Source organism: Podarcis bocagei (assembly GCF_964188305.1).
Source record: "Podarcis bocagei genome assembly, chromosome: 14".
Classification (NCBI taxonomy): domain Eukaryota; kingdom Metazoa; phylum Chordata; class Lepidosauria; order Squamata; family Lacertidae; genus Podarcis; species Podarcis bocagei.
The window spans coordinates 26585949-26609274 of record NC_138139.1 but is presented as its reverse complement, the minus strand read 5'-3'; the positions used below and the strand labels follow the sequence as shown (position 1 = coordinate 26609274).

The following is a 23326-nucleotide window of genomic DNA, read 5'->3' as shown; positions in this document are numbered from 1 at the left end:
ACAGCTGGCAGTGCAGAATTGAATGCTGTTAATCCTTTCCCTGATTACAAGCCCTCGGCTTCGCCTTTGAAGTAGCCCGTTTCCAGCAGCCCGCATTCTCATCAGCTCCCCTCGTTAACCGCTCGGTTTGATGAGCCTCTGAATCTCAAATTATCTCTCTCCCACCTGAGCGGCCTAATTGGCCATTTTCACAGGGATGGCCAGGCAAGAGGTTTTTTCCCCTTTGGGGCAGTGGGGAAGGAGATCTCTTTCTGCTAACACCCTTGCCTCCAAACGACATTGTTATAGCCCCCGTTATAGCCAGACCCATTGGCCCGAAAGACCCCCTTCCTTGGGCTCCAGTAACTTGGTGCCATCCTGTGCCGTTCGCAAATGATTCCTCCAAACAACCATCCCCAAGTCAGTTGCGGCCTAGAAAGAAAACAAACATAGGAACAAACAGAGAGCACATGACATGTGCAGAAGGCCTGGCAGGTCTGGGAACACCCCTTCTCTAAAAGCCAGGAGAGATGCTGCCACTGTAGATCCACTGTTGAACCAAATTCCCTTGGGAGGAAGAGCAGGATACAAATTTAATATATAAGCAGTTCTATTTTTCTAGGAAAAGAGGTGCTGGAACTCACCATGAATGCCTCCCATAGTTCTCTTATCAGAGCAATGGCACCTACCTGAGAGATGCTGGAACCCCATATAGAAGTAAACAAAAACAATTTGACCCGAGGGCTGCATTTCCACCTGGGCAACCTTCTGGACCCCACATGCCAGCAGTGGGTGGGGCCAGAGCCAAAATTGGATGGAGCAATTCCTGTCAATTTCAGCTATGTATGGTAGGCTGGTTTCCATTCATATTTGCATACACCTCTACGAACAGGCCTGGTGTATCTGGCCAATGGCCCATCTAAGCCAGCATCCTGATCACGCTGCTGCAGACCAGATGCCTGTGGGAAGCTCACAAGTTGGAAATGGGTGCAACAGCACTCTGTCCACCTGCGCGTTGCCTCTGAAGTAGAGGTAAACCTAGCCATTGTGGCTAGTAGCCATTGATTGGCTTTGTCTAATCCTCTTTGAAAGCTGCTCTCTATCCTCCCATCTAGGGAAGGGTGAGGCATTACAAAAATTCTAGGACAAAATTCCAGCCAGGCAAAGACACTCAAGGAGAGGGTACAAAACAGAGATAGAGAGCCTTGGAGGGTACATCCAGTCCCCGGGCCTGAAGTTCCTCATCCCCTATGTAGACAAGTCTGAGCTTGCATGCGTTGACATAATATGAGGCAGCTCCCCACATCCCTTGGAGAGTTATGCTGCATTTACACCATACATTTAAAGCACATGGCTTCCCGTAAAGAATCCTGGGAACTGTAGTTTGTTGAGGAGCTGGGAATTGTGGGTCTGTGATAACTACAGTTCCCAAGAGCCTTTGAGGGAAGGCATGTGTTTGTGTGTGTGTGCAGCTGCAGTCTTACTCATTGCAGTTGACCAGGTGAGTGAAAGGTCGGCCATCCTCTGTCTGCAACACAGCTCTCAAAGCAGTTGGGCTGGAGGAACCATTATGCAACGAAAGAAGCAGAGTGTGAGGAGGAGGAGGAACGGCTGCTGCTGACAGAGGACGACCCGTTCAGCAGCCTTGATGTTAGGGTGTCCTCCTCCTCCTCCTTCACCCTTTCCCAGACACTCAGAATAATTTATTTTTGCAGCAGTGAGTGGGCTGCTGATTTGAAGGCACCACAGGGTCTGGGGCATATCCATCTGCTGGCTTTCATCAGCTCACACACTACGTTCTCAGGTAGACACAAACGACATCCTGAAAGCAAAAGGTGTTAAACAAAATGCTTGTTAATAACTTATGCTGCAAGTGGGCTGGTTGAAGGTTTGGAGCAGTAAATCAGGGAGTGTCTGGAACATATCCAGAAGCTGCTGGTGTAATGCAAAAGCCTCAGGATTGCAGAGAAGTGGGAGAGAGTGAGGAAGGAAAGGGGAGAAGGGCCTTGCATGCAGGAGGTCTCAGGTTCAATTCCTAGCATCTCCAGTTAAGGCTTGAAATATCCCCTACCTGAAAAGCCTCAGAGAGTCACTGCCAGTCAGTGTGGGCAGTACTGAGCTACGTGTGGCACATACTTCCATGTTCCCATGAAGGGCTGGGGGTCTCAAACAAAGAATCCCTCCCCTGTTCTTGTTGCAGTAGCTGCTGCTTTCTGTACCCACAGAAAATCTCTCATTCCAGTTGTTAGCTACTTATTGTGATCCACTCATTCTCTTCCTTACATCAGATGATAACAGACTCCTTCTACACTTTCAGTAAGCTTAGGTGCTCCCTTTGCAAAGTTGGCATTCTTTCCTAAAGTATAAAGAACTGTTCTTTTGACAGTAGCATAGAACTAGCCTGGCAAAGGAGTTCATTCATTCATTCATTCATTCATTCATTCATTCATTCATTCATTCATTCCACTTGAATCTTGCCCATCCAACTAAGGCCACATCTATACCATACATTTTCTGGCCAACCTAGCAGTTCGAAAGCACATCAAAGTGCAAGTAGATAAATAGGTACCGCTCCGGCGGGAAGGTAAACGGCGTTTCCGTGTGCTGCTTTGGTTCGCCAGAAGCGGCTTAGTGATGCTGGCCACATGACCTGGAAGCTGTACGCTCGGCCAATAAAGCAACCCCAGAGGCAGTCACGACTGGACCTAAGGTCAGGGGTCCCTTTACCTTTTTTATACCATACATTTGAAGTGCTATGATACCACTTTAAGCGGTCATGGCTCTCTGCAAAGAATCCTGGGAGATGTAGTTTGCCAAGGGTGCTGAGAGTGGTTTGGAATCCTCTATTGCCCACTCAGAGCTACAGTGTCCAGAGTTCCCAGGGAAGAAGGTTTGATTGTTAAAGCACCTTCGAAATACTTATTTATTCCCAGCAATCATTATCTTTTAAGCCAACTTAACACAGTGGTATTATAATCAAGTTCAGTTGGGGGCAGGAGGACAGGAACATCTCCCTGTACTAAATGTTAAACCAGCTTCTTCTGTCTCCCTTCTCTGACCCTCTCAGAGAGTCCTTTTGATCTCCTTCCTTTGATCCCTGCAGCAGACAAGTTTCCTATATTCCTCTCGGTTCTCTGACCTCAGATGTTGGGAGTCTCATTTTCATCCCTTGTCGCAAATGAACAAGCTCCGTATAGGAGAATGGTTAACAACTTAAGACATACAACGACAAAATGAAGAGGGTGTTTCTTTTTGAGGCAGGGAGAAAGAAGAACAGATTGCAAAGAAACAGCGATCCCTCCCAGCCACCCATCCTTTCTCTTGTTTCCAATTAGCCATTTGGTGTCATAAGAGACCGGACAGGCTGGTGAATATCCAGATGGGCACCAGCATCCTCTGACTGAAGCAGAGGGGGGTGGACAGAAATGCTGGTCCTCCACAAGTATGCTGATACCTTCCTCTTGTTTCCCAGTTGCCCCTTTTTGTCTACAGTGCTGTGAGCCCTCTAGGGAGGCCAAATGTAAAAGAAGGCAAGCCTCCTGAGCCTTTAGTAGCTGGGTAGAAGAAGGGGTTGTTGTTGTTTTTTTGAGAGGTGTACTTTGCACAACTAACTCTACCTGCTGAAATTCCCTTTTCTGCACACCACTAGCTGGACCCACTACATCACTCCCTGCCTAAGTTAATAGGAGGGATGGTGCTGGTTCTAAATTCACTTCCTTCTGCTCTGGGGATTACAGTACTGGGCATTCCTTTCCAGATCATGCCATTCATTCATTGGTAATCTTGTTCATATAATGCTTTCCCACAAATGGTGAAAATGAAATAAAGAAAAAGGGGAACGCTTCTCAAAATCAGCCATCAGAAGCACACACTGTTTTTGTGTGTGTGGCCACTGTCTATTTCCCCACTGAGTGCTCCAGGTCATTGGTGGCAGAGCCAAGACTGGCTGGAAATCATGCTGTGTCAGTCCAACTATATAACCCTCTAGCTCTTTATGCAACTTTCTATGCATGTGTATTTGAAGGCACAATGGTCTTCGTAGAGGGAGGCCAATACAGGCACCTCCCAGGGCACTTAGGCCCTGGCATCTCTCTGGGCATCATGATGATGCCAGTTCCAGCAGCTCCCATTCATTTATCTGGGTGCAGCACAGGAAAACATTCACCTCTGCAATAAGCTTAGTTTTCTGCCTCCCCCACCCCTAGATAGATAGATAGATAGATGATATAGATAGACAGATGATAGACAGATAGATAGATAGATGATAGATAGATAGATGATAGATAGATAGATAGATAGATAGATAGTTGATAGATAGATGATAGATAGATGATATATAGATAGATGATAGAAATGGAGCTCATATTTTCCTTTGTCTTTGCAGCTCCTGCAGAATTTGTACAGCACCCGCAGTCTATTTCCAGGCCCGTGGGGACCACTGCCATCTTTACCTGCTTGGCACAGGGGGAACCTCCTCCGCAGATAACGTGGCTGAAGAACGGGCAGATTTTAGAACCTACGGACCACATTAAGCTAAAGAACAACAACAGGTAAATCACTTATGTGTAGATCTTAAGATTCTCTGGGTAGGGAACGCCAAGCAGACTGAATGGGCCGAGTCCAGTGTTCTCTGTCTGCTAGTACAAGGGTCCTCGTCCTAGGGAACGGGTGAATACCTCCTTCTTCCAACAGGCTTCTGGGAACTGACTACTTTTAAAGAAAGGGCTGCTGTTGTGCTGTTTTGTTATTATCTGTATGTTTTTAATAGACCTATTATTATTATTATTATTATTATTATTATTATTATTATTATTATTATTATTAAGCTTTGCTACCTACCCGAAACCCGTTTTCTGGCCTTAAAGTTCAGTCTGCCTCACCCCTAGCAGCAAACCCAGGAGTGTAAGGGCTGGCTGTGATAACCCTTGTGGGTACAGGGTAGGCACTCTCTACGTGCTCAGAACCCCTTTAATTTAGTAGCATTTCATCATATGGCTGGCAGAACGTATGTTTTCAGTCAATGTCTTCTGTACCTCAGAGGACTCTCCACATGCTTGTAGGCCCAACAAGACACCGGAGGAGCTTTGGATCATGACAACAATTATTATTATTATTTTCTTGAAGCTCATACACATCTGTTAATATGCTTAACACTGTTATATCACGTTAAGGAGATTATATGAAGCTACAGGGTTTATCCCTCCAGCTCTGTTATTTCTCTCTGTATTGTTGCCTGTTATTTCCATAGAAACCGAAACCCACTGACCAGTAATTTTCACACTAGGCTCACCCAGGCCTGCTATTTCCACCACACAAATATCACTCTGTACTACGGCATGAAAATGTGGTTCTTTGGTCTTTTTTTTGCTTTCCCTGGCGAGATAAGAGGCCCGGATTCAGAGGAAGTCAGTCACAAGGACACTTATTACCTCAAAGTGCAGGGAAGGGAGGTCAATTTGACCCGCAGTTGGGAAGCAAACCGTTAAACCCCTGTTGGAAAACGCTTCTGCAAAAACCAATGCCACTCATTGCAGCTTCCAGCATAGGTTGATGCAATTTCCCCCAAACTGGTACCCTCCAGGTTTTTTTTGTAATGCAACTCCTTGCAGGTGCATGCTGCAGAGAAAGAGATGACAGAAAAATTGGTTGCCAGTTTATTTCTGAGTCCAAGTCAAGGTGCTCATGCTAGTATTTGTGGTTGTTGTTTAGTCATTTAGTTGAGTCCAACTTTTTGTGACCCCATGGACCAGAGCACGCCAGGCATTCTGTCTTCCACTGCCTCCCGCAGTTTGGTCAAACTCATGTTTGTAGCTTCAAGAACACTATCCAACCATCTCGTCCTCTGTCATCCCCTTCTCCTTGTGCCCTCAATCTTTCCCAACATCAGGGTCTTTTCCAGGGAGTCTTCTCTTCTCGTGAGGTGGCCAAAGTATTGGAGCCTCAGCTTCAGGATCTGTCCTTTCAGTGAGCACTCAGGACTGATTTCCTTAAGAACGGATAAGTTTGATCTTCTTGCAGTCCATGGGACTCTCAAGAGTCTCCTCAAGCACCATAATTCAAAAGCATCAATTCTTTGGCGATCAGCCTTGTAAATGACTCAGGTGTAATGATTCATGGGAGCCAACGTAGCAAGTCCTGCTAGCGCAATGGGACTTCTGCCCTCTCTTCCATGGATGAGCTAGAATTTGAACCCAAGTCTGTCCACTCCTGTTCTTGACACCTTAATCACTGTGCAGCATGACAAAGTTCTGTTTCTTTCAGACAGTGCTGGAGCACGTTGTAGGGCCCCATGTCTATTCAAGAAGAGCTTATAGGTCTATTGTAACCCCCTCCCATCACCACCCTGTGGTGAACTGAGAAAACACCCTGGAAAACACCCAGCAGTCCTTTGCGGGATTGAGTTGTTGCAATACATAAGCATTATCTTTTCATGGAGGAGCGCCTTAAATATATTTCCAAGAAACACTTTGGTTTTGCAGAATGCAATTTGAAAATGACTGGCATAAGAAAATAGGAGGAGTCTGCTGGATCAGGCCCATCTAGTCCAGCATCCTGTTTTCACAATTTGTCCACTCCTCTTTTAAAGCCATCCATGTTGGTGGCCACCATTGCCTCCTGTGGGAACAAGCTCCATTGTTTAGCTATGTGCGGCCTAAAGAAGGACTTCCTTTTGATTTGTCCAGAATCCTCCATCATTCAGCTTCATTGGATGTCCCCAAGTCTGAGAGCTATGAGAGAGGTTGAGCGTTATGAGAAAGGGAGCAAACCTTCCCTCTACCCACTTTCTCCATACCAAAAAGGGCCTAGATGAACCAAGTGGATGCGGGTGGCACTGTGGTCTAAACCAATGAGCCTCTTGGGCTTGTCGATCAGAAGGTCGGCGGTTCGAATCCCCATGATGGAGTGAGCTCCTGTTGCTCTGTCCCAGCTCCTGCTAACTTAGCAGTTCAAAAGCACGCCAGTGCAAGTAGATAAATAGGTACCGCTGCGGCGGGAAGGTAAACGGCGTTTCCATGCGCTCTGGTTTCCGCCACGGTGTTCCATTGCACCAGAAGAGGTTTAGTCATGCTGGCCACATGACCCGGAAAGCTGTCTGCAGACAAAAGCTGACTCCCTCGGCCTGAAAGTGAGATGAATGCCACAACCCCATAGTCACTTTTGACTGGACTTAACCGTCCAGGGGTCCTTTACCTTTACCTTTTTTTAATACTAGGGGTAAGTTTCCTACAACCAATACCTCCATGATTCCCAAACCCATGATGCCGAGAAGTCCTTTTCAACTATTTTTGAGGTGCTGGATGTTATTGGAAAGGAGGAGTTGCAGAAAGAAGCCAGGTTTCCTGGGATGCTTTCCTCATCCTTTCTCTCCCCTTCCTCTCTCAATCTCTCTCTCCTCCAAATCCCTTTGTTTCATGCTTGTGTGCATGACTAAACGGTATAGCCCCATTCGTTCCAAGCAGAATCAGTTTGCATAGTGGCCTTCGGATGTGCACTTGGGGGGGGGGTATTTGTCTCTGTAATGATGGGATCTCTTATCTTGCAGTTAATGAGTCCAGCTAAACTGCAGCCTGAGTCTCTTAATTAGATTACATGCTTTCCCCTACTGAAAATTTCATTGGATTAAAACTCATCATATAGTAATAAAAAGACTGAATGCCCCTGAAGGATTCCCCCCCTTTTTTTGTTGATTAGAAGAGGGCAGGGGAAAGAGCAATGAAAATTGGGGGGAAGTAATCTACCCCAGATTGAACTGTTTACTAATTAATTGGCAGTATTATCTAAATGATCTCCTCCTCACTTGTTGGATAGCAAATAGAAGAAAATAAAGCTAAATGAAAAGTGTTGGGTCACAGGCAATGGCTTTCCTTTTCCGTGGACGCTTCCCAAAATTCTAACTGGAGCTTTCCCCATAATTGCTATAAGAACTTAAGGAGAGCCCACATGAATGACATATTGTAAGCCTACCCAGTCCAGAACCCCTTTCCCACAATGGCCAACCAGATGGCCCAATGGGAAATCCACAACCAGAACCTTGAGTGCAACAGTGCTCTCATGTGAGCCAGGAAGCTCCCAGCTTCTATGTAATTCTGAGCACCATCTCACTCCCAAACTCCAGCCTTCCTGACCTGGGGGAAAGGGAGGGTTTCTCCATGAGAGAAAGAACAAGGAAGCCTACAGACTTCCAATTGTAGTTGGCCTCTCCAGTGCCCTAGACAGCAAGCCCATTGACCAAGGATGATGGGGGAAGTTTGTTGGGGGTTTTTTTGGACAAGAGGTTCAGAGCAGCCTTCTGCAATGTGTTAACTTGCCAGAGTTGCAGATAACAACTCCCACCAGCTTCAGCCAGCATGGCCGTGAGCTTGTATGGGGTGTGAGGTGAGAAAATGTAACAGAACGAAGGTGCATTGCTTTATTTTGGCCTGCTCTGTGCACATCAAGGGCCGTGTGTGTCTGCTTGGAGCAGCAGTGGTGAGTCATCTGCAGGGAAGAAATAAATTATCTTAAAGGGTCTATATCGCCAAGATGCATTTACCACAACGGCATGTAGCAAAGGCCAACCATCTCGATGCAAAGATAACTCCTGATATTGATTTGTGTGTGTGTGTGTTCCTTGTATTTACAAAATGGTAATTAAGTGGGTATTATTTATTAATTCTGCCAAAAAGCAACGCTGAGCCCTGGCCAAGGACTTGCTCTCCTCCATAAACTAGCATCTTATGAACAACTCTTCCCCATCCCCACCTCCCCTCTATTAACTCTCTGCTTCCCCAGTCATCGTAATGTTCACTGGTCGCTTCTTGAATGTCTTTCTTTGAGATCACTCAGCACCAGAGGCAACACACCTGATGGAAGTTGTCGTCCATCAACACCTGGAGGGCACCATATTATATCTTGCTGCTTTAGCCATCATGGTCCATGCTGCTGTAATCAAAGGGTGGGCAGTCACTAGCCTTCCAGATACTACTGGACCCAAAATGCCATCAGTCACAGCCAGCTTGGCCAGTGGACAGCAATGATGGGAGTTTAGCAACCCCTGGAGGACACCAAGCTGGTTCCCCTGACTTTAGGTGGAAAAGGGCGCAAAGGGTCATCTAGTCCAACCCCTTGCAAAGCAAGAGTAGGATTAGCATTGGGTACAACCTATGGCATCGTGGCTCTGCCAGGCATGGCAATGAAGAAGAAGAAGAAGAGTTTGGATTTGATATCCCGCTTTATCACTACCTGAAGGAGTCTCAAAGCGGCTAACATTCTCCTTTCCCTTCCTCCCCCACAACAAACACTCTGTGAGGTAAGTGGGGCTGAGAGACTTCAGAGAAGTGCGACTGGCCCAAGGTCACCCAGCAGCTGCATGTGGAGGAGCAAAGACCCGAACCCGGTTCACCAGATTACGAGTCTATCGCTCCTAACTACACCACACTGAACATTTCCTAGGGGGACTTCAGCCACACAAATCTTCTTCTTCTTCTTTTTATGCCACTGCTTGCCATAACCAGTGAAGGATTCCTTATATGCATCAAGTCACCCTCAGATCCTGTAAGGTCAAATAATAATAATAATAATAATAATAATAATAATAATAATAATAATAATAATAATAGTAGTAGTAGTAATAATAGTAAAGAGAGGTTTGACAGAAGAAGAAGTAACAGGATCCAGCTTCCTCAGAATCTTGGCTTTTGCTTTTTACAGTGGGAAAGTTTCTAGCTCTTCTGGTTGCAAAGAGAGACTTGGAAAGACATGGCGAGTATTCAGGTGCTGGAGCAGGGAGAAGAAGCTGGGTGAGATTTCCTGGGGGGTGGGGGGTGACGGTGGGGCCTCAGTGCCCTCTGCAGCTCCCGCCCTCCTTCCATGACAAGCAAAACTAGAATAAATTATGCAAAGTAGCAAAGGTGGCATAGTTATGCAAAATCTGGGGATCGAGCTGATTTGCAAGATTTGCATAATATATGCAGCTTTCCCCGAAGGGATAGGATTTCTTTTTTTCATTTCATGCAGCGTACGCACAGCCCCATCTTCAACCCGCTAGGCTGCCCTTTCGGCATGAAACTTGGCTCGCTAGCATGAGCCAGTTGGACCGCACCTTCTGGGGCACCCTTCCTCTCTGTCCGTGGCCCCCTGTGTTTTTCACAGCTTGGCAGGTGGGCCTGTTTGCTTCCTCGGTTGTGCTGCTGAACCCGTGTCCTTCTGCATTCTTTCCTTGGCTTCCTCTCCCTTGCGGTGCCTCCGAAAGTTCATCTCTGGTCCGCTGACCTTTGATGAGATCAGTCATCTTGATTGCCTGCGGGCTGAAGCGACAGCTTGTGAATAGAGCTCTCTTTGAATGGCTGGAGACACCCGTTCTCTCCCCCCCCCTCCATTCTCTCTCTTGGGGCTGCGGCCCCCACCTTCGTGGAGCCAAGTGTGAATCTCCAAAAGCCTCCTCTCCCTCTTTGGTCCCTGCCTGTCAGAGTCATTGTGCAAAGGTTTGATTGACATCACGGCGGCTCCCTGAATGTGTCTTCAGTACAGGCAGGCTGTGAATGCCACTACCTGCCCGGCTCTTCGAGAGAGCAGATGTCCCAGAGTGATGGGCTTTGCTTCAAAGGGGAGCAATTACTCATTTTGGATAGCTGTAGCAAAGGGAAATCTCCCTCTCCTCTGTGTGAAAAATGCATCAACCAGCATCAAGCCTTCCTTTCCTCCCTGGCCCAGATGGAGGAGGCAGTAGCTGGTTCTTCCACAGAGCAGCAGGCCTGGTGGGGGCATGGCTTGTGAAGAGCCCCGAGGGCCTGATAGAAAGATATGGAGGGCCACATTTGGACACTGGATCAGAATTTCCTCGCCACTCACTTATGGCTTTCTTGGTACTCGAAACTGGACACCCAAAGCGGTTTTGAAGCATCTTTCTTGTGGTTTCAGATTGTGCAATTGCACTGAGTTTCAGCTCTTCCGTGCTCTCCTCTGCTTCTGTTTCTTCATAATGTGTGAAGCTGCTTTTTAAGCAGCAACATTTCCTTTGTTGGGGTGGGGTGACAGCTGACAATGACAGAGGAGGCTGCCCCCCCTCCTTGACAGCCTCAGGGCACCTCTTTGCTCTATCATGTCTGTCACACCTAGCAACCCCCCCACCCCAAACATGAAGGCTGGTCGTCTTTACATGGAGACAGTTTCACACACACGCCAGATGGTGCCTGAGCATAAATTAGAACCTGACTGATTTGCAAAAAGGCTTGGCGTAATGTCTGTGATTCCATCCCCTCCCCCTTAGGCCTTCTGCACCTCCCCACAAAAGAGAATTAACGTTTGTTGTTGATGTGGGGGAGGGGAGTGACCCCCGCATGGAAATGGCAAATTTCTTGCAGTGCTTCTTGTGTCTGGGAAGCCCTTTAGGGGGCGCCCTTGGGACGAAGGTGATACCCCGCTCTTTTCTCTCTTTTTTGGAGCCCTGCCCTGCCTGCCCGTCTCTTCCAAACGCTCATATTATTTGTGCCTGTTCTACCGCAGCTTGCAATTTTACAAGTGCCACACAGTGTTCGTTCCACATTTGTGAGGATTTGGTCTCCTAGTGTTGCAGGAATTGCACTTGAGAGCTCCCTTCCTCTTGAACGGAAACTTAGAGTGCAGCTGGTGGTGCATTTCTGTTACGCAGCCCCCTGAAACCTGCTTATGGTTTGTGCAGCCATGTTCCACAGGCACAAAACATTTCGCTAGCAGAACAAGGATTCTCCTTAGTGACTTTAACTTAGAGCTGTGTTGGATACAGCCCTGCTCTCCAGAGCAGGTTTTTGAGGGGCAAAAGGAATGCAGGGAGGAAGAGAGATAAATGAAAATGCCCACCCCCGTTCTGAAGTAGCATTCCACAAGCAGAACTCTGCTCACAGGACACTCCCAATGGAAGCTGAGTTAGGGTGCCTCCCCATATACAACCCTCCAGACCTCTACATCTGCCACTCACAACTGTCTTAGGCTGCACTCCTTGGCAGCCCTGCCCCACCCCCTCGAGGGCTTTTGGTGACATCAGTGCATTTAAAGGTGAACCTACCTAACTTTTTTTCTTTGGGGGACGTGGGTGCGCTGTGGGTTAAACCACAGAGCCTAGGGCTTGCCGATCAGAAGGTCGGCGGTTCGAATCCCCGCGATGGGGTGAGTTCCCGTTGCTCGGTCCCAGCTCCTGCCAACCTAGCAGTTCGAAAGCACGTCAAAGTGCAAGTAGATAAATGGCAGGAATGCTGTGCACTGCTTTGGTTCGCCAGAAGCGGCTTAGTCATGCTGGCCACATGACCTGGAAGCTGTACGCCGGCTCCCTCGGCCAGTAAAGCGAGATGAGCGCCGCAACCCCAGAGTCAGTCGCGACTGGACCTAATGGTCAGGGGTCTCTTTACCTTTACCTTTACCTAACTCCCTCTTCTCCAAACAATATGCAAACCGAAACATAGCCATACTCCGACTTTTGGAGTGATGTTCTCTTGCCAAGTAATGTGCATAAAAACACACTTGAATTCTAAGGTAAAATGCACAAACATGCATATATTAGTGAAAATAATATTCAGAAATGAATTACATTTGGAGGAAGTTGTGTTGCCAAAGTATGTATTTTAGGAGAACTTCTCACTAAAATGCAGATGGATTTTTCTGCAGATTATATATATGCGCAAACTGATATGAACATGCAGAGAACCAAATGTAAGATTAGAGAAACTGAAATTGACAGATTCCTCCATCCCTCCATCTGTCCCTGAGTGAAGAAGAGGCTTAGGGACCTCCTGTCCCCAACCTCATCCCTCAGCCTCTGATGACCTTTCTTTCCTTCTTGTCTTGGCAACTTAATCAGATATGTTGAATCTGCGGCAACGGGGAGAGCTTATGGCCAGTCCACCGAAATCACCCCCATCAGCCAAACCTCTTGCTAACGTTTCCAAGGAAACATGGACTCTTGGCACATGGGAGGGGGGGTAGAATAAGCATCTGTTCGTCGGTCATTGTGTTTCTGGGCATTTGCAGAGCAGGAGAGAATGGACCAGCAGGCAGAAAGGTCCAAATTTTGGCCCCAGTGACAAGGAAGCATTTGTGGGGACAAATTGCCTCTTTTCATCCTACAGTGTGTAGCCAGGAAATGGCTGCAAAGGGGCATGGGCAGTGCCAGATCAGTGGGAGAACATCTGCTTGGCATGCAGAAGGTGCCAGGTTCAATTCCTAGCATCTCTAGATAGGGCTAGGGAACAGTTATTTGCCCGAAACCCTGGGGAGCTGCTGCCAGTCGGTGTAGACCATACTGAGCCAGATGTTCTGAGGGCCAGACTCAGTATAAGGCAGCTTCCCCTGTGGGATAGCTCAGTTCATAGAGCATGAGACCCTTAATTTCACATTGGGCAAAAAGGTTCCCGCATTGCAGGGGGTTGGGCTAGATGACCCACGAGGTCCCTTCCAACTCTACAGTTTTGTGATTCTATGATTCTAAGTATGCTCATTTTAATCCAGTAGCAATTACGCTGTGACGTGAGTAGATTGAGCAAATTTAAAGGTGCAGCTTTCCTTGAGCTGCCACACTGGGGTCTGAGCAAGCTCAGCACCATTTAATTCTAGCTTCAGAATCTGCCTGCTCCTTGCAATCAGAATATAGGGAACGGCACGGTGTGGATAAAGGGGCTCGGAGACCTTTGGGAGATCAAGTATTGGAAGGTCGCTTGTGATTTCTTGCAAAGCGTTTGATCACAGTTGTTCGAAGCTCTTTGTTCTGAGCCTGATTTTTTCAAAGCAAGCATGTCAGAGCTTGCAAAAAAGCAGAGCGGTTGTTGACTGGCCCACTCTTCCCATGCCTGAAAGTGGAAAATGTGTTTTTAAACATGCAATGGCTGGCAAGGAGGGCATAGTCTTGTTCAGGCTTTCATCAATAGTCAAGTGTGGTGCTGATTTTTGTGAAGCTTGGTTTAATTATTCCTCCCACTGGGATGGAAGCAGTTGCAAAGCAGGCAGTTCCCCTCAGCCAGCTCAGGTAATGGAGTGTTTGAGAGCACAAGTGATGAGCTGAAAGCTTCCACTTCCAACCCCAGGCCAGCCATGAACCTGCCTCCTGATCACTGGACTCTTTCCACTGCTGTCTCTAGACTTCAGTGCAATGGTTCCCAATTAGCTACGTACTTCGGACCTCCTCTTTTTCAAATCCAAGCCAAGGATCCCTCTGCTTTTGAAAGTTTTGATATTTCTATGGTAGTTTCTATTATGTGAATAGTTCCACAGACCCTCCCCCCTCCAGGTGGGTTACATGAACCCCAATGGGGAACCCCTGTACAGTGGGGGGGGGGAGAATCTGTGGGCCTCCAGATGTTGCTCCAGATGTTGTTCTCCATCTCCCATTGTCTCAAGCCATTGGCCATGCTGGCTGCTGAGGTTGATGTGAGCTAGGATCCACTATGGAAGAATGCTGTGAGCTGGAAGCAATATATTGGTGAGCCTAATGTTCTCACCCTTGCTGTAAAGGTTGTTGAGGCAATGTACGTGAAGTGTTTTGCACACTTAGGAACACAAAGGAAAGCCATGCGTGCCACTTTGAGCACCTTGGAGGAAAAGTGGGATACAAATGTAATACTGTGATCATGATTTTTAAATTGGGGGGGGGCCTACCTGCCTCAATGCACACGTGATGCAACATCTGAATTGACTGTATATGTACTTTTATGTGTATATTAGGGGCTGTGTCCCTGCTTGCTCTGCTTGCCACCCCCCCATTCCTCCCACAGCTTCCCCTTCTCACCCCATGCAACTACTGAGCTTGCTTTTCTTGACCTTTCGGGTTTCTCTTCATTCAAATCCAGGATTGCTATGCAGCACTAGAAATCCTCCAACGGGGGCTGTGGGACGACAGCCTTCCATTTCTATGTATATAGGAAGACATGCCTGATGCAGATGTCATGGTATCTCGCTGTGCATATGTATGCTGCATGTGTACTCTGCTGCACTGTAGGCACATCCACCAGGTGCAAAACACAATCATATGAATGGCCACTTTCCTATTTTTCCTCTGGGAATCTGCCCTTTCCCGCTGAGATTTTAAATGCTTGTGGCTCTAGTCTCTTTAATGCAAGGCAGAGCTGAGCCGTGTGATTATCAGAGCTGGATAATGCCACCACCAATATCACCTCCTCATTCCCCCCTCCCCCTGGCCTTTAACATAATCCATATGGTACTTCCCGACTGGGTTGCAGGTTTCCATCTCAGGCAACAATCCTCTACATTTTCTCCAGTCCTGCCAAAGCCAAAAGAGGGAGGAGCTGTAGTGAAATTCCCACTAAGCAGCCTTAGCCTTTCATTACATCCTCTTCAGACACATCAGGATTAACCTAGATATGGCTGGCCAAAGGAGGGAGGGAGGGAGAAAGGGCTGGGGGATTTCTAGGTTCGTTGCTGGAAAGCGCTAATCCCGATGGCCTTGCTGGGTTTCCCCACAGCACGCTGACGATCTACAGCATTGGCCAGGCGGACGAGGCCATCTACCAGTGCATTGCGGAGAACAGTGCTGGCTCCACCCAAGCCAGCGCCAGGCTGACGGTGCTGTGGGCCGACGGGCTGCCCGGCCCGCCCCAGAAGGTGAGAGCCACGACCGTCTCGGCCACCACCATCCAAGTGCTGTGGAGTGAGCCTCTGCAGAACACCAAGGAGATCATTGGCTACGTCCTACACATCAGGAGAGCAGCAGGTGAGGCGGCAACAGTCCATTGGGCATTGATACGAGTGCTGTGCTGAAAATTTTTCCACAATGTCCTGTCATGGCAGGGGTGGTTGTGAGGGGGCAGGGAGCTGTATAGTGCCACCACAGGCCCAACCTTGGTGGGTTGCTCAGTAGGAGTGGGAAGGGGAAGGACGCTGGTGATCACCTCCAATGAGGAATTGTAGGCAGGAGTGATGGCATTGAGCTCAGAAGTGGCCACAAGGCTTGTTCTTTCAGTCTTTAGGGTAAAGGTTGTCTCTGTGGCACTGGGCAGCTGCGTAATTTGGGGGCCTATGAGGGCCATCCTGATTGGTGGAAAGTGTGAGGCTCAGCCTCTGGAGTTACTGCTCTCTTGTAGGCCACACCTTCCCCCCAACTGTCGGGACCTCCAGGATGGAACAATAGGCAAAGAGATGCTCTTTGGAATTGCTCCTCCTTGGAACCTGCCTTCAAAAATTGTCAAAGGGCAGGTAAAATGTCGGTGAAATTCTCACGGGGCAGGATGCAGGGCTGTGGTTTTGTTTTGTTTAATATTTGCATGTCTCTTTTCCAACAACAATATTGAGTTCAATGCAGCTCACAGTTGTAGCAATAGTGTTAAAAATGTGACGTAATCGTTAGAGTGTAGGACTGTGACCTGGGAGAGCAGGGTTCAAATCTCCTCTTGTCCATTAAGCTCACTGCGTGACCTTGGGCCAGTCGCTGCCTCTCAGCCTAACCTACCTCACAGGGTTGTTGTGGGGATTGGATGAGGAAGGGGAGAACCATGAATGCCACCGCGAGCTCCTTGGAGAAAAAGGTGGGATGTAAATGCAATAATTATAATAAACAAGTAATCAATGTAATCATACTGGGTTGCCAGTGCCAGTGCTCCTCAGAGGAGACCCATTAAATCCTCACAGCAACACTATGAAATAGGTTAGGCCTGGGAGTTGGGTGACTGGTTTAAGGTCACCCATTTACATTTCAGGGGCATGTGTTCATTGTTTTATTTATTACATTTATATCCTCCTCTTCCTCCTCCTCCTCACAATAACCCGTAAAGTAGGGTGGGTTTGCAAGTGACTGATTGACCCAGGGTCACCCAGTGAGCTTCATGGCTGAGTGAGGATTCGAACCCCGATCTCCCAGGTCCTACTCTGACACTCTAACCACTGAACACTGGCTCTCCTGTGCCTATCTTATTTTTATCATGCTGGCATCATGTGTAAGCTGACATTGCTAAGGGTGGGAAGTGGGGCGAGAGAGCGAGAAAGGAAATACAGTAAATAAATAAATACCCATGATTGTAGTGTAGACATGCTCTGACATCTAGTGGCGAGGTCCAGCACCCCACAGCCTATGACACAGTGACTCCCTCCAAGCAGAAGACAACAGTCCAGCATTCTGAGAGCTCAGATGGGGACTTTCCCTCCACGACTAGCTTCCCAGATCTTGAGTTTCACCCTGGCACCAGGCGACCTTCCTGGATCGCTTGTCTCCTGGGAAGAGACTAGGTCTGTGGCTTGGAACCGCCAGGATGCCTTGTTTGGTGACGCAGGAAGCAAGGGAGCAGAGCCAAGCTCCTGACGGTGAACAGAGTGGCATCAGGCACACCTCTGCCATTGTGCCACATCCTGGGGCTGGCAAACTACAACTGGAACATTGCCTCACTCTCTGTAGCTAGATTTTTGAGAGCTGCGAACAGTACCAGATGGAGAGGAGGGTGCTCTTATGCTCAGGATCTGGACGGCTGGACGGCAGGAGGAAATCCAGATGGATTTCAGAGATGTCAAAAAGGCAGTCTGCCCTGAAGGAAAGTCGCTGGGAATCACAAGTCTTGCTTTCCCAATATCTGAAATAGAAATCATGCTTGCTTTGATCAGTGGATAGAATAAGAGTCTTGCAACCTAGGAACAGATTGCTTTTAGAAGCTGACCGTGCTTTATTGACAGCTGCACGAATTATTATAGCTAGGTAGGAAGTGGAAGGGGCAAGCAGACTATAAAATGGAAGAACGGTATAAAGAGTTGTGGGATACAGCTATTAATGATAAATTAACATGTGCCATTAAGGTAAGACAGGGAATATTCAGGAGAAGTGATTCTGAGGAGATATGGAGGGTGTTTGTAGAATATGTACTGTTAAAACGGAAAGGGGTCAAACCATCGCAAGAGGTGCTGAAATTTTGGGAGGTTGGGTAGTTACAATGGAACGGTCTCAGTGGTGGGGTGCACATTTTTATTCTTATTTATTTATGTTTATGTATTACTTTGTCAAAATAAAATAAAAAAATTAAAAGAAGAAGAAGAAGCTGATTGTGCATGGATAAATATCATGGTATTTGGAATGCATTTATAAAAATTATAGAGGCGTGTTAATGATTGTATACGCTTTGTAATAATAACATTACTTATATATCATATTGTATTTCAGTTCCAAGCACATTTTCATTTTCATTTCCTTCACTTTCTTTGTCCACTGAAATTCTTCAATAAAATATAAGTGTATACAAAAGTCTTGCATCCTGGCTTCCCAGAGGCATCTGGTTGGTCACTGTGAGAACAGGATGCTGATCTAGACCCTGCTTGGCCTGATCCTGCAGGCTCCGCTTACGTTCTTACACCTTCCCCTTGCATTTCAGACCCTGTGGAGATGGAGTACCAGGAAGCCGTCAGCAAAAATACATTCCAGCAGCTTGTGACTGACTTGGAGCCCTCCATGAGCTACAGCTTCTATATAAAGGCTTATACCTCTCGGGGAGCAAGCAAGGCCTCTGACGTCGTGGTGGTGAGCACGCTAGGAGAAGGTAAGGATGAATAAAAGGGCCGAAGAGAAATGGAAGTTCAAGCTCATCATCCTGCTAGGCTGTAGAAGGGAACTCAGATCAGTGGCAGAGGACCCAGTTTGCATTTGGAAGGTCCCAGGTCCGATCAAGACACCTCTCGATAAAAGCCTCTTATGAGCAAGACCAGGAAATCCCCTTGCTTGAGCTCTCAGGGATCTCCTGCAAGTCAGAGCAGACAGCATTTAGCAAGATGGGTCAATGGTCTGATTGGGTATAAAGCCTTTTCATGTCCCATGGTTCAATTTATTTCCATTGCATATCAATTTCACACCCCAAATTCATGTCAATTTCTGATGTGTTTATTATTCATATCCCTTTTCAAAAATAATCCGCTAATTTTTGTTTTAAGTGGCCCAAGTTTTTTTTATTAATAGCAAGATACAATCTATTATATTATAGAGAGCCGGTGCAATGTCGTGGTTAGTGTGTTGGACAAGGATCTGGGAATCCAAGACTCCTATCCCCACTTTGTGTGTCTCAGTCCAACCTATTTCACAGGGTTGTTGTGGGGATTAAATGAGGAGGGGGAGAACCATGTATGCCACCTTGGAGAACAAGAAAAAGGCGTGATATAAATGCAGTGCAGTAAATCATAAATAACTAGATAATGACTTAGTTGGTCTTTAAGGTGCTACTGGAAGGAATTTTTTTATTTAGATAATTACAGTACATTTCTCGCCTGCCCATCAAACTCCTCACAGCTCCTGCTCCCAATATCTGCACAGCTGGTAAGTTGCTCCTGTGAAGCGCAGCTGTATGTTCAGTCTTTATGGATGTTGCACTGTACACACAGGAGGTTCAGTGGCATAGCCAGAGCCTGCAGGGGCAATCTGGTACCCGCTGTGTGCTACCTAGGACCTTCGTGAAAAGGGCTGCACTCAACTGCTGGACATGTGGAAGGGTGAGGTGCTCTCCAGGGTACTGAAACTCCAGGATGCTGAAACAGGGTGCAAAGCAGACACTGTGCTACTGAACTACAACCCTTCTCTTACTTGGAACTTCAGAAATTATTGTCTCCTTTATTACCACCAGCACAAGTTTCTTCCTTTGCAACCTTAACAACTAGAAATTTGTTTGCTGGTTGTTGTCTGCTTTTAAATGACAGCAGGGGATCACAGATTGGTGGCTGCTGTATCTGATGCCAGGTTCTGAGGCTACATGGAATTACAAAGCATGCAGATTCACTAGTGAACTCAGAAGGCAGGAGTTAGCAACCCATGTGTCAACAAGGAGCAGAGCAGAGAGCCCCAAATGGCTTGAGCAAGTGAACCAAGTTGCATGAGCATACAAGGAGAGACATACATGCAACCAAAATGGCTAGGATTTCTGCAGGAAGTCTGCCTGGGTCTTTCCATCATAGGTCACGGATGCCAGTAGGATGCAAAATAGCTGCTACATTGTTAAGCCACTGTAGCAGCAGCTTGTGACATTTTTGTTATTTCCTTTTTCAATTATTTTGGCATTTCAGTCATGCCACACAGCCCCCAAAGGAGCCCTCGGCTTACAATATATGATCCAAACATACACAAACACAACAATAAACCTGCAGTACAACAAGACCTCGTAAAACCAAAGTACTAAAAATTCCTATAATGGCATAAAAGCCAACAGAGCTTGACCTTCTTTGTAATGCAAGGGTTGCACAGAAGCCCTGCCAGCTGTGGATGACTTGAGCAAAGGTACCCACAAAACCCCTGAGATGGTTGGCACCCAGATCTTTCCAGATCCCTTCGCTCACCATTCTAGGATAGAACAACCCATTAACCTGGCCTCCTCCTTTTTCAAGCGGAGAGATTGACAAGGCTTAAAACCTTTAAAAACTTTGACCTAAAACCTTGCAGTTCAAGGCAGTAGCTTTCTGCCTCATAAAGTTCATGTTTTTCTGGAGCTTTGAGAAGTCAGGGCACTGCCTTTCCTGTGAGTTAAGGGCTGCAGGTCTTGTCGCACGCTCATAAATTACACATACCTCTTCAATGCTCGACATCATCCCACCACACAAAGCTCTAAAGTGTGTGGGGGTGTGTTTTGAAAAACAACAACTTTGCTTCCATGGAACAAAAGTTTAGACCTTAAGCTCCATCTCCCGTCATGGATGAGCAGGTGCTGTTAATCATTAGCTCAGCCCCTCTGTCCGCGTTTAATTTACAAGTCAGTCTCCTTGCTGGATCTGCCCCTGTGTTTAGAAAACCCCTTTGAGCTCCATAGTGTGTCCAGAACACCGTTTTGACAGCCGCTCCCCACATTTGAAGGGACGCTGGTGGCGCTGTGGGTTAAACCACAGAGCCTAGGACTTGCCGATCAGAAGGTTGGCGGTTCAAATCCCCGTGACAGGATGAGCTCCCGTTGCTCAGTCCCTGCTCCTGCCAACCTAGCAGTTCAAAAGCACGTCAAAGTGCAAGTAGATAAATAGGTACCGCTGTGGCGGGAAGGTAAACGGCGTTTCCGTGCGCTGCTCTGGTTCACCAGAAGTGGCTTAGTCATGCTGGCCACATGACCCGGAATCTGTACGCCGGCTCCCTCAGCTAGTAAAGCGAGATGGGCACTGCAACCCCAGAGTCAGTCACGACTGGACCTAATGGTCAGGGGTCCCTTTACCTTTACCTTTACCTTTACCCCACATTTGAGGGTCACTGGTTCAGAATAAACCATGGCTGACTACGGTAAGAAACATCACAAGGCCAGTGGTTGATTTATGTAGCCTTCTTCAAACTGGTACCCTCCAGATTTTTGAAGTACAACTCCCATCAGCCTCAGCCTTCATCTTTTTTAAAACCAAAGCACGAGGGGCTTTGAGAATGGCTCGTCCGGCTTGTAAGGAATCCAAGGGAAGGGAACCAAAGGGGTAAAAAAGGGAGTCAAAGGGCAAAACCAACCATATCTCTTTCTGTGGCTTTGTTCCAGTGCCAGCCATGCCTTCACTCTTCATCAAAGTCCTCAACAGCACCACCATCCAGGCCATGTGGGAGCCCTCCATCAAACTGGGCCAGCACGAAGGGTTCAAGCTCTACTACCGCAAAGTCCACCTTCCCCACTTTACTGGGCCCATGTTCTTGGCCAGCAACATCACATCCTGCAACATTACTCAGCTCGGTGAGCGTCATTTCCATTATTACAATTATTCGTTAAATTTATGTACCGCCCTTTGTCAAAAGGCTACAAGGTGGTATGTAACATAGAACGAAAATGTCAATATGTAGCATAATAGCTGTGCAAAGCAAACGTCAAAACAGTTAAATACGTAATCAAGAATACGTAACAGAATACAGATTCTCATAAAATACAGAGGGAGTGTGATAACATAAAAGACACAAGGGGTCAAGCAACTAGTCCCTAGCGCTGCTGAGAAAATGTTAGAACCCTGCGCCTCAGGGTTCATTAGGGAAGGAGGGAAGGATAGAATATAAATTTAATTAATAGATTAAACGAAGGCCCACTGGAGTTGTCAAACCCACCTCTTCCTTCTCTACTCCTGTCAGTATTGCGTTCTCCAGTTCCCTGTTCCTCACCACCATTCAGGGCTCCAACATCTGACTTGCCTTCCTTAGAGAGGACTCTTTCTTTTTGCACCGCCAGTAATAAAATTTTATTAAGACTTTTCATAATACAATAAAAAAACTAATCTAAACAAAAAATAATAAACCAAAGAAGGAAAGAAAGAGAAGGGAAAGGATAAAAGAATGCAAAGTCCTGTCTCACAGATGTATCTTAAGTTTTGTCCCGTACGGAAAAGGTTGTACCCTCCCAGCTCTCACCTGGGAGCATCTTAGATGCTCACAGGTGGTCCTCCCAGCCTCTCTATCTAGCCTTTGGGACTCTCCCCAGACCACATCCCTCTCCCCATTCTGCACCAGCCCTGCTTCACATCCTTCTTGAGCATTTTTGAGCTCCTGCTTCACTGGACGGAAGCTTGAGGGGGTGCTTACGAGCGTTTGTAGAAACCAGCCTCCTGTACCAAAGGTAACATTTACATCTGGTGCCCTGTCCACTTTTGCCTCTGGACCAGCCTATTGCTGGCATGTGGCCCGTGGAATGCTGCCAAAGTGGGAAGGTGGCCCTCTGGCTGTAAAAAGTCTCCCCCAACCTGCTTTTAATGTAATAATAATTTATTACGTATACCCCGCCCATCTGGCTGAGTTTCCCCAGCCACTCTGGGTGGCTTCCAACAAGAGATTAAAAATACATTAGAACATCAGTCATAAAAAACTTCCCTAAACAGGGCTGCCTTCAGATGTCTTCTAAACGTCAGATACTTGTTTATTTTCTTGACATCTGATGGGAGGGCGTTCCACAGGGTAGGTACCACTACCGAGAAGACCCTCTGCCTGGTTCCCTGTAGCTTCACTTCTCACAGTGAGGGAACCGCCAGAAGGCCCTCGGAGCTGGATCTCTGTGTCTGGGCTGAATGATGGGGGTGGAGACGCTCCTTCAGGTATACTGGGCCGAGGCAGTTTAGGGCTTTAAAGGTCAGCACCAACACTTTGAATTGTGCTCAGAAATATACTGGGAACCAATGTCTCGGCGGCCGCTCCCAGTCACCAGTCTAGCTGGTGCACAGCAAGCGAGCACAGCAGGTCTAACCACATTTAGGTACAGGTCAACATCTCTTCTTTCCTTTTCCTCCCAGACCCATCAGTAGTCTACGAAGTCAAGCTCCTCGCCTACAACCAGCATGGTGATGGGAATGCCACTGTTCGCTTTGTGTCCCTTCGAGAGACTGTCGAAAGAACAGGTGAGTGGGCAAGCGGCCCTGCGCAGCCTTGAGGGAGATGGTCTTTGAAGACAGTTGGGGAGGCTCTGGCTGAGGGGTGTTGATGGCAAAAGAAAGTTGTTTTACA

The 23326-nt window shown here is 47.3% G+C and overlaps 1 protein-coding gene across 1 annotated transcript in view; it reads left to right on the top strand.

Moving 5' to 3' along the window:
- IGDCC3 (immunoglobulin superfamily DCC subclass member 3) overlaps positions 1-23326 on the top strand; it is a 112637-nt gene that overhangs the window by 84316 nt on the left and 4995 nt on the right. The window contains exons 7-11 of the mRNA XM_081171117.1: positions 4364-4529; positions 15405-15652; positions 18288-18452; positions 21393-21581; positions 23116-23220. Coding sequence (XP_081027243.1) covers positions 4364-4529; positions 15405-15652; positions 18288-18452; positions 21393-21581; positions 23116-23220 — 873 coding nt within the window. The remainder of the gene's footprint in view (positions 1-4363; positions 4530-15404; positions 15653-18287; positions 18453-21392; positions 21582-23115; positions 23221-23326) is intronic.